Here is a 10,411-nt window from a genome sequence, read left to right as displayed (position 1 = left end):
GACCTCCTCCGCACCCTAGGCCCGCCCCCTCCTTTGCCTTCGGCCAACCACGCAAACTAAAGCGCCATGACCCCGCCCCACCACTCAGGCCCCCTCCAGCACTTAGCCCCGCCTTCCTTTTTCTGGCCATTTCCCCGCCCTCACCCGGTCCCCTTGGCGACTCAGACTTGGCCTGGGCTCCTAGCACCGCCTCCGAGCCCAGCCTGTCGGGCTCACACCTCCCCCAGTGATTTAGAGCCCCCTTCCCCACCCTCAGCCTTGTCTCTGTTCTCTCCCCTTTCAACAAGCGACTTCGGACCCAGCCCTCGTTCCCCTCTGGCCTCGCGCTCTCTACTTCGAGCCCCAGCCCCGCCCCCTGAGGCCCCTCCCCACACGCGTCGGGAGCCTGACCCCTCCCCCTCCGTTACACCTGCTGGCGTGGGTCTAGCTGCAGCCCCACACGCTAATACAGCCCCAGGTCTTAACTCTGCTAGAGTTCTAGGCCGCTCAGGCATCCTGATCCCACCCTTAACGGGATCGGCCTCCTTTTCCAAACCTTCCGGCGCCTCACCAGGTGCCCAGCCTGACCTCACTCCCCGAGGTTCCAGTTCTGCCCCTCGCCCCCACCGCGCCCCTTTCCCCACCACCCTCAATTTCCTCCTCTCCCTAAAGCACGGAGTTGAGTGGGCTCCAGGGACGAGAGAATACAGCCTGGAGATCCAGACAAACCCCTCCTGCCGCCCCATCCCCATCAAGGCAGGGAAACTTCAGTCCCCTCCCAGCAGCGTCTTCAGGAATTCAGGGAGGCCTGCGGGAGGGGGAGATGTTATCAGGAGGGTGGGAAGAGAAAGGCCCCTTCCTCCCGCCTCTTCCGCCTCTGAAAGGCCCGCCAAGCACAGCACCCTGTCCTGCCCCGCCAGAAACACAGTCCAAAGGTTAGCGGAAGCACTGCGTTTAATAGACAGGCCCTTCGGAAGTCACTATTAGCCAAGCCCCAGATGTAAGCTCCTGGAGGCGGGAGATTCGGCCGGTAACTGCGGCTGGCCCCTTTAGACCCCACCTGGAGGAACTGGAGGCCTCACCCATCGTGGAGTCCGCTCCAAATTCTGACCACTGTCCCCATCCCACCTGGCTCACTGACCCTGGCTCCTCCCCCCCTTACATGTGACCCTCTGCTGGCTGGAGTGTGGCAGAAGCGGAGCAGAGGAGCAGAGGAGAGCGGCGGCGGGAGGTTAGTGCAGAGCGCGGTGGCCGCAGTCCTGTGGGCGCGGTCAGCGGGCGGCCCCGGGTGGTGGGGCGGCCGCCACCACCTTGCAGAAACGCACCCTCTGGAAGTCAGTGATCTCCGCCGTCTCCTGGCCCTCCGGGCCCGCTTCTGGAGAAAGAAGGGGCAGTGAGCGGAGGGGGACAACCTCTCCACCTCCCCCCAAGTCCTCGCACACCCTCTTCCGTCTAGCCACGCCCCCAGCCCGGTCCTGCCTGCCTGCCCCAGGCTAAGCGGTTTACCCGACCTCAGTCCCCTTTATTCCTCAGGCCTCAGACCCCTTTATTCCTCAAGAAGCGTAGGAAGCCGCTTACATCCCCAGCATAAACCGTGCTTACAACCGAGGGGGCACTGGTGTGGCGAGACCAGGGAACCCGGCCACCACATGGCCAAAGAGCCATGCGTCTCCTCACCATCTCACCTCTGTCCTCTCCCATTCCAGCCCCTCTAGGGAGCCCTTCCTCACCCCTGAATCCACTAAGCAGCCCGTGCTTTACCTCTCTGCCCCCAGGCCCCGACGCCACCCTAGGGGGAGAGAAAGTGGTCCCTGCTTCCCGACCTGGCCTCTACCAAGTGAAGAGGAGGAGTTGGCCTCCTGTTATCCCAGTGGGGGGCCCAAACTTTTAAATGGGGTCTACATTTCTATTCTAATTTACCCCACAATCCTGACTCCTGCTCACCTCCATTCTTTCTTTTTAACCCAGTTCAAATTTCTACCCACCCTTAGCGGCTCCCCTTCACCTGGCCCCCTCTTTGCAACCGCCCCCCAGGCCACTGGAAGCAAGAACCCATTCTCTCCCACCTCCGCGAGTGGAGTCCATCAACATTCTGTTCCTATTTGCTTGGCTCCTAAAGCTCCCACGCCTGGGCTCCACCCAGGGGCCAGGTTCAGTCCCCCTCATGGCATCCTCTCAAGCTAGCCAGGCATCTCTGCCCCACCACTGCATGTGGCCACGGAGTGGCGGGGGGGGCCCCCCCCCCTCCACGATGGCCTACTGGCCCCAAGCCCACCTCTCCCTCAGCCCCATGAGAAGGAAGAGGCCACCCCCCCACAAGCGCCGTCCCACCTGCAGTTGCCTCAGACCCCTCCTCTTCAGCTTTCTGGGTTCCTGGAAGGCTTGGCCCACTCTCCAGGGGGGCAGGGACTGGCTGGTCACCTCCTGAGGATGGGGAGGCCCAGTCATGCCCCCTCCCGTCCAAACACCTTTCTCCCAGAGAAGGCCCCAGGGGAGTGAGGACACACTTGGGGGAGGGTCATTTGAGGATGCGCACTCTTTATTGGGGAGGGGGCCTCTGAATGGCCCGGGCAGGCTCTGGGAGTGGGCTTTCCAGCGACAGGGACCGGACAGTGCAGGGAGCATGGACTGCCCTCCCAGCCACCAGGGCTGGGGGTACCTGGGACCTAGGGCCCAACCCTCGAGGACCCCGTGCCAGCCGCGCCGCGAGCACACACACAGGCAGCCAGCTTCATGCATTCCCGAAAGGCCAGGCCTCACCCGGAGAGAGGGCGTCAGCCGGGTGGGCAGTCCGGGGAGAATTCAGCTCCATCTCTTCACCCCAGTCGGACACAGGCTGGTGGCCGCTGGGAGGCGAGAAGGGGCTAGAAGGCGCTGCAGAGGCCTGGGGGAGTGGCGAGGGCTCCTCTGGCTGGCTGGGTGTTTCGTCGTCGGCTTGCTCACTGGTAGGGTGCCCAGTGGGCTCGGCCCCTGGGTGTTGGTGGTCTTGGGCTGGTCCTTCCTCCTCTTCCTCCTCGATAGCATCCTCTCCCTCCTCATCCTCTTCGTCCTCACTCACGTCCTCGCTCACGTCCTCCCATTCCTCGTCCTCCTCCCCGTCGATGTCCTCCCCATCGACGTCCTCCCCCTCGTCCTCTTCCCCCTCATCTTCAGGAGGCCGGTGGGCAGGCGCTGGGGGCTCAGGTGTCTGTGGGAACACAGGGACATCAGGGGAGGGTACGGCTTGAATGCTACCACACAGGGCTGACAGGCCTGCCTCACCTGCAGAGGTGGCTCCTCGGGAGGAGCAGGCTGGGGGACCTCGGGGGCTGGGGATGCTGTCTCTTCCTTCATCTCCCAGCGGTCATCATGGTTGCTGGAGGGCACAAAGGAGAGGGGTGAGGCAGGTGAGGTGAGCAGAAGGGGCCTCCTGCTTCCCGCCCCTCCCCGGGGGGAACTGCCCAGAGGAGCCGGCATGCTGGAGCCTGGGGAGGGTGTGGTGGACATGTGTCCCCAGGTGTGAGGAACAGAGACAGAAGAGAGGCCAAGAGGAGCAAGAAATGGGGGAGCGATGAAGGTAAGGCCGAGACTTGTACCCCAACTCCCAGGAGTGAGCACCTGAGATGAGACAGGGCCACAGGACAGAGGGAGGGTTGGACCGGCACATGCACGGCCAAGCACGTGCCCCAGGCAGACCACAGCACCCTGCAGGGGGCATGACCGAGGCAGGGGAAGGGGTGCCCCACCTGTAGGCACGGGGGGCTGCCTTGGCCTGGGGTCGGCTGCTCTTCCTCTTCCTGCGGCTGCTGACCTCAGCTTTGTGCTGGGACAGGAACTCCCCAAAAGTAGGGGGTTTGGGGGGCTTGGGGGGCCGGGCCCAGGCCTGCTCATCTGCAACAGAACCCGGGAGGAAGGAGGAGGGGCATGGCACAGCCTACCTCCTCACCTCAGGCGCAACGCCCTCGCCCACCCAGGGACATCCACTCACCGTAGCGGGGGGACGGTTCGTTGAATGGTTCATGGACGTGGGTTGAGCCATCCTTGAACCTGGGAGAAGAGAAATGGTTGGGAAAGCGGCCTGGGGGAAAAGGAGAAAAGGAACAGGAAGAGAATGGGGGGTGATGGGGGCCAGGGCCATCAGAGCAGAGCAGGACAGACGGTCAACCAGAAGGGGGTCACTGACGAGGAGAGAGACATGATCGAGTGACAGAAGCGAGGTAAATTCAACACTGTGGTCACACACACACAAAGAGGGGCCTTCTGAATTGGATTAGCCCCCAAAGAGATGGGGGGGGTCACCACAGACCTGTGGCCAAAGTACAAGACCCCCGGCCCCCAGTCCAGCCTCATTCTCTATCACCCTCTGTCCCCTCCAGCTTAGCAGGGCCCCCTACCACACCCAGCTCCGGCCTCAGGGCCCTTGCACCTGCTGTTCCTAGAACAGTCTCCCCCAGTCCTTTGCTCCCTGAGCTCCTTCAGGCCTCGGCCTTGAGGCCCTCCTGAACCCCCATCCAGAACGGCCACACGTCATCACGTCCACTAGCCAAGTCTGCTTCATTCTTGCTCGGGACCACCTTTCCCACTCGGCTACAACCTCCGTAACACTGGGAAGATTTCGCCCACTGCTGTGTCCCCATCGCCTCGAGCCTTCCATGACTCAACAATACTTGCTGATGTAACTAACACATACATGCGTTAATGACTCCTTGCGACTGCCTCTGAGACGCAATGACTTTCTCAACGCTGGGAACCTCTCCCCAAGAGCTCGCCTGCAGTATCTGTGTAAAATATTTCTCACACTTGGCTTACAAGCAAAGAAAATAAAAACGGATGCCCACCATCAGGCAGGCAAAATCCTTGGTTAGCAGAGTCAAGGGTAAAGGTTGCAGGTGTCTGAAAACTTTTAACAGAGCAAAGAACAGGGATGGAGTAAAACCTAAAGTTGCCGAACTTCAAAGTCTGCCATTGGTCAGCTCTTCTAGAACCTTCTGCATCTTGGCTATGGAAGCTGGATCTCATGACAATGATGCAATGACACCTTTGAGAGTGACTAACTGGACGCTTCCTGGGACCCAAAAGGGGACAGAGTAAGCCTTGAGGAAGACAAAGACGCTGAGGGGTTAGCAGGTGGCGGCGTGCGTAAGGCAGCTGAATCCGACATGGCCAGCAGTATGACTCTAGTCCCGGACCAGGCAATCTGGAAAACACGTCAGGGCTGGGGCTGGCAGGTGGCATGGTGGTGAAGGGCGCTGGGCTGCCACATGGCCAACTACAATTCGAGTCTCAAACTTGGCAGCTTGCTTTCTCACTTTCCCTCTTCTCTCTCTCTGTCTCTATCTGATCAAATTGAAAAATGATCATAACAAATAAAATTAAATAATTAAAAATAAATACATCAGGGACAGACTAGCAGATGGCATAACGGTTATGTGGCTGGACTCCCACAAGGCCAAACACGTTTCGAGTCCTGGACCTAGCAGCTTATAGCTCACACAGGGTACGTGTGCGCTTATAGCTCACACAGGGTACGTGTGCATTTGCGCCCAAAAATCCTAACAGGAGAATGGAGGAACAGGGATTGCACCGTGGCAATCCCCCCAGGAGGTAATTTCTCGCTGTCTGCCTCTCTGGAGAGCACACACACCCTATAGTAAGAATCTCGACCAAAAGAAGAAAAACACACCAGGTGGAGCCAACAGATGGCATGGTGATTAAAGTCCTGCACTCCCACATGGCCTACTGCAGTTCGAGACCTGGGCCTGGCAGCTTAAAATTCATACCAGGCATGTGTGCATATGTGCCCAAAATCGCAAAGGAATAGAGGAGAAGGGAATGTGGTGTAGCCATCCCCTCTGGGGGGTAATTGCTCACTTTCAGTGTCTCTCCGGTGAGCACACACAGAAAGCAAAACAAAACAAACTAAAAAAAAGCACCAGGCATGCGCATGCATGCATGGCCAAAATCGCAAAATCCCAAAAGGAGAAATGGAGAAGGGACCGCGGTGTGACCATCGCCCCATGGGGCCTCGATGAGCACCCAAGCTCTCTGGCAAAATGAGAAAGAGAGCAAGAGCAGCTCGGGGAGTGGGGCTGGTGGGGACAGGTCAGAGCACAGGCAGGACAGGCCACTTACTGCCGGTGGCCGAGGCTGGCGCAGCGCGATAAAAGGCGACGCTGTGAGGCTGATCCGCAAGGGCAGGTGCTGGGTTGCTGCTGAGACCTCCCTGAATTACACCGGGCACTGCGTGCCCAAGATCCAGGGTTGGCTGAGGCTGGGGGGATCATGGTGCAGAGACTGTCGGGGGTGCTCTCTCTCGCTCACGGAATAAACCAACCCGCTTTCATCACTGCTAGCAGTTCTTCACATCCTCCTTGCCTCAAACGCACAGCCCCACTCCAGCCACTGGCCACTGCTGTCCACTCACGAGAGTGGGCAGAGTTCATCCCTGTCCCAGCGGGGGTGCTGGGCCTGCTGCCTAACTGAACGAGGAGGTGGATCTGCCAGCCTGGCCCTCCCGGGCAGCTGCTGCCCTCAGCCTGGACTCCGGAAAGAACACTCAGGGAGCAGGCGAGGCCCAGCTGCAGTGAGGAGCCACGCCCCACAGCACCCACATGTAGCACCCCGCTCCTCTGCCCGGTCAACACGGGGAAGACATGCGTTTATGGGGCGCTGAGCTTTGGTGGCGGTTGCGCGGCACGGCCACAGCAGTCCCTCACCGCCGCACCAGGGAGGAACCCCAGAGGCCAAGTCAGGGACAAGGTTACGGAGCCAAACGGGGGCGGGCGGGAAGGAGACTCACATCCCGTCGGTTTTCTCAGCATCCCATTCCCGCCGCCACTGGCCGGTGGGCTTGCGGTGTCTCTGCAGCCGCTCCTGGTCGATCCTCTCCCTCTCCTGCTTCCAGCGCAGGTACTCCGACCGCTCCCGGCCCGTCATGGACAGCGTCATGTCTCCAGCACCGCCCAGGCCGGCCCGGCGGCCCTGCCCACAGCCGACAGGCATCAGCGCCCAGGTCCCCACCGCCCCGTCCGCCTCCCTGTGCCTTCTACTCTGAGACGGAGCCACCTGCCCAAAGTCACACCGAGAGGAGGTGACAGCAGAAACTAGAACAGGTCAGCCCAAGTGGCACCTCCTCAGAGAGCCTCTATCTTCTGCCCCTGGCCCTGCGGAACTGTCCTCCCTGACACCTGGCATTGGCACTGCCTGATGGCGTACCCCAGCGTCATTGACTCGGCTCCCATGGGAAGGCAGGCGCTCTGCCGTGTGACTCAGCACAGCATCTACAGCCAGGCCCGGCTCGGAGTAGGTGCCCAGTAAACACCCACAGTGGTCCCAAAAGGGAACCCACGAAGCACACCACAAAGCTGTTACCAACTAGGGACCAGCAGTTAGTGTAATGGCTATGTCGCTGGACTCCCACGTAGTCGACTGCGGTTCAAGTCCCAGACCCGGTGGCTTAAACTCATGCCGGACGCGTGTGCGTGCGTGCCCAAGATCCCGAGAGAATGGAGGAGAAGGGATTGCAGCGTGGCCATCCCCCCTGGGGGGTGATTTCTCGCTTTCTGTCTCTCTGTCTCTCTCTGTCAGGCAAGCGCACGCGCCCTATAGCAAAAACCTCTCCCCCCAAAAAAAAAAAAGCTGTTAACAACTACATCAGTGTGGCAGGGGCTGAAAAACGACAATGTGGGGTCCAGGGAGGGCAGGGACACCGCGTCCTCCTGTCCTCAGCTGTATCCCCACCACACAGCCCGCCACGTGCTGGTGCACACAGTGGCCCGGCTGTGGTGGAGCAGGTGGGGGCACACTGCTGGGCAGTGCTAGACCACACAGGAGGCCCAGGGTCAGATCTCAGGTCGACCCAAACATGCTGGGTGCCCACACTCGCCAGTGAAGTAGACTGGCCAGAGTGGGGATCGCAAGGTCGCAGGACTGTCAAGGGTCCCTGTCTCTCTCGTGGAAAACATAAACCTTAAATATGTATGAGAAGAACGAGGAGACCAGCCCGGCAGGAAACAAGATGGACCACAAACCCTCAGCAACAAAACCCCGCAATGGGGCCAGCTCCATGGCAGCAGTCACGCCACCCAAGGGAGGCTGAAACCCACACGGTGACCGCGGTTTAGACTCCCAGCCCAATTGGCCCGAAACACGCTGGGCTGCACACAGGTGCCCGGGATCTGACAGGCTGGCACGTGGAAGGAGAGGAGAGCCACACGACCAGACCCTGCACAGGGTGCTCCTCCCGCCCCTTCTCTCTCGTGTGTGCACACACTCTATCACAAATAAGAAAAAAAGGAGTTTTTTTTAAAAAAAAAAAAACAACCACCCTGTGAGGGAGGCAGGGCAAATGGCTGGTCTGTCCTGTGCCCCCCTGGCCCAAGTCACAGCTCGAGCTCAGACCCCATCAGGCCACTCAGCCTGGGGCCGGCCTGCCGGCACCCACCTGCCGCTCCTGCTCGAGGCCACAGAGCGTTCAAAGTCGGGGCCTCCCCAGTTGCGTCCATGCCGGCGACTGCCCTCCCTGCGGTCCCGCTCAGGTTCCTCCAGGGGCCCGCCGCGTCGCCGGGGGTCGTCCAGGAAGTTGCGCACTGGGTTCGGCTCCAGCAGCCCTTCCTGTCGGGGCGGGGGCTGAGGTGTCAGGGTGCCAGCAGGTCAGCAGTGCTCAGGCCCGCCCGGGGACCGCAGCACTGACCCGCTGGTTGCGCTCGTATTCGGCGATCTTCTCCATCTCCTCATTCATCTTCTCGATGTTCTGCCGGCGCCGCTCCTCCCACTCCTGCAGGTGGGACAGAAAAGCGGACAGCCAGCCTGAGATGGCCCTCCTCAAAGCCGCTGCCAGGGCGGGTGCCTGACGAGTGCCTGGAACGTGCCCTCGGCGAGGCCCCAGGCCAGCGACCTGGTGAGGGCGGCTCAGCGGGCCCACACGGTGCGAGCAACAGGGTACACGCTCAACCTGGGTGTCTGCGAGTGCTACCTACGAGGCAAGGGCTGTGACCAACCTCCAATAAAAACTCTGGGCATTGGGAACCAGCAGTTCGCGTAATGGTTATGTCGCTGGACTCCCACGTAGTCGACCGCAGTTCGCGTCCCGGACCCGGTGGCTTAAAACTCACGCCGGGTGCGTGTGCGTGCGTGCCCAAGATCCCGAGAGGAGAATGGGGGAGAAGGGATTGCGGTGTGACCATCCCCCCTGGGGGGTGATTTCTCACTTTCTGTCTCTCTGTCTCTCTCTGTCTGTCTGGCGAGTGCACGTGCCCTATAGCGAAAATCTCTAAAAAAAACAAAACAAAACAAAACAAAAAACCCTGGGCACCACGCCACGGCGCAGTGGCAAACGCAGGGCTCTGCGAGGCTGACCCACGCTGGGAGGTTCTGGATTCACACTTGAAGCCCTCCGTGAGTACACAGGACATGCACGTGCCCATGACCTGGAGCTCACTGAGGCTGGGCTGGACGGCGGGGTCAAGACTGGCCCGGCCACTATGGCGCAGCCCAGCCCCTAACACGGCCGGCAGCACGCCAGACTGCAGAGCTGGAAGCCACACGCCGATCTGCTGTGCCACCAGGGCTCACCATGGCTGTTGGTTCCTGGTGGAGTCCTGGCCCCGTCGGCCTGAAAACACTCCCAATGCACAGGTATGTGCATGGCTGGCAACTGCAGGAGGGGACTGGCATGACTGAGCCCTGGGAAGGGCACTTCTCTCTCTCTCTCCCTCTCTCTCTCTCTCTCTCTCTCTCTCATCTATCTTTCTGGTGAGTGCACGTGCCCTGTAAAAATTTAAAAAATAATCATAAGTAAAATTAAATAAATAATTCTTTGAAAAGAAAATGAAAGGTCACTGGTCTAAAGAATATCTAAAAACAGCAGGGGCAATTCTATTAGGTTTCAAGGCCAGAGAACCATTTAGTGTAATGGCTATGTCGCTGGACCCCCATGTAGTCAACCGCGGTTCGAGTCCCAGACCGGATGGCTTAAACTCACGCCGGGCACGTGTGCATGTGTGCCCAAGATCCCAAGAGGAGGATGAAGAAGGGATTGCAGTGTGGCCATTCCCCCGGAGGGTGATTTCTTGCTTTCTGTCTGTCTCTCTGTCTGGCGAGCGCATGCGCCCTATAGCAAAAACCTCTCAAAAAAAAAATAAATAAATAAAAACCTCACAGGGGCAGTGGGGATGGGGGCAGCAGGTGGTGTCATGGTTAAGGGCATGAGACTCCCACTCGCAGTTGGATCTCCCACTCGCAGTTGGAGGCCCAGACATGGTGGCTTGCTTTCTCACTTTCCCTCTCATTCTCTTACTCGCTCTGTTCCTCTCTGGTCAAAGTAAAAGAGGAAAATAAAGTTAAATAAAAAATAATTCTTTTTTTGGGGGGGGAGGGGGGTTTGCTATAGGGCGCTTGTGCTCGCCAGAAAGAGAGAGACAAAGCGAGAAATCACCCCCCAGGGGGGTTGGCG

At 59.7% G+C, this 10,411-nt stretch overlaps 1 protein-coding gene across 1 annotated transcript in view; it reads right to left on the bottom strand.

The window, feature by feature from the left end:
• Nucleotides 1-859: 859 nt before the first annotated feature.
• Nucleotides 860-10,411, bottom strand: part of CCDC9 (coiled-coil domain containing 9) — a 17,385-nt gene continuing 7,833 nt past the window's right edge. Inside the window, 11 exon segments of the mRNA XM_027767089.1 lie at nucleotides 860-1,354; nucleotides 2,311-2,403; nucleotides 2,740-3,166; nucleotides 3,241-3,334; nucleotides 3,705-3,849; nucleotides 3,947-4,005; nucleotides 6,091-6,198; nucleotides 6,758-6,939; nucleotides 8,402-8,427; nucleotides 8,430-8,571; nucleotides 8,651-8,734. Coding sequence (XP_027622890.1) covers nucleotides 1,251-1,354; nucleotides 2,311-2,403; nucleotides 2,740-3,166; nucleotides 3,241-3,334; nucleotides 3,705-3,849; nucleotides 3,947-4,005; nucleotides 6,091-6,198; nucleotides 6,758-6,939; nucleotides 8,402-8,427; nucleotides 8,430-8,571; nucleotides 8,651-8,734 — 1,464 coding nt within the window. The 3' untranslated portion in view covers nucleotides 860-1,250.

Source organism: Tupaia chinensis, unplaced genomic scaffold (genome assembly GCF_000334495.1).
Source record: "Tupaia chinensis unplaced genomic scaffold, TupChi_1.0 Scaffold000067_1, whole genome shotgun sequence".
NCBI lineage: Eukaryota > Metazoa > Chordata > Mammalia > Scandentia > Tupaiidae > Tupaia > Tupaia belangeri.
The sequence above is the reverse complement of the archived record's forward strand: the minus strand, read 5'-3'. Positions and strand labels throughout refer to the sequence as shown.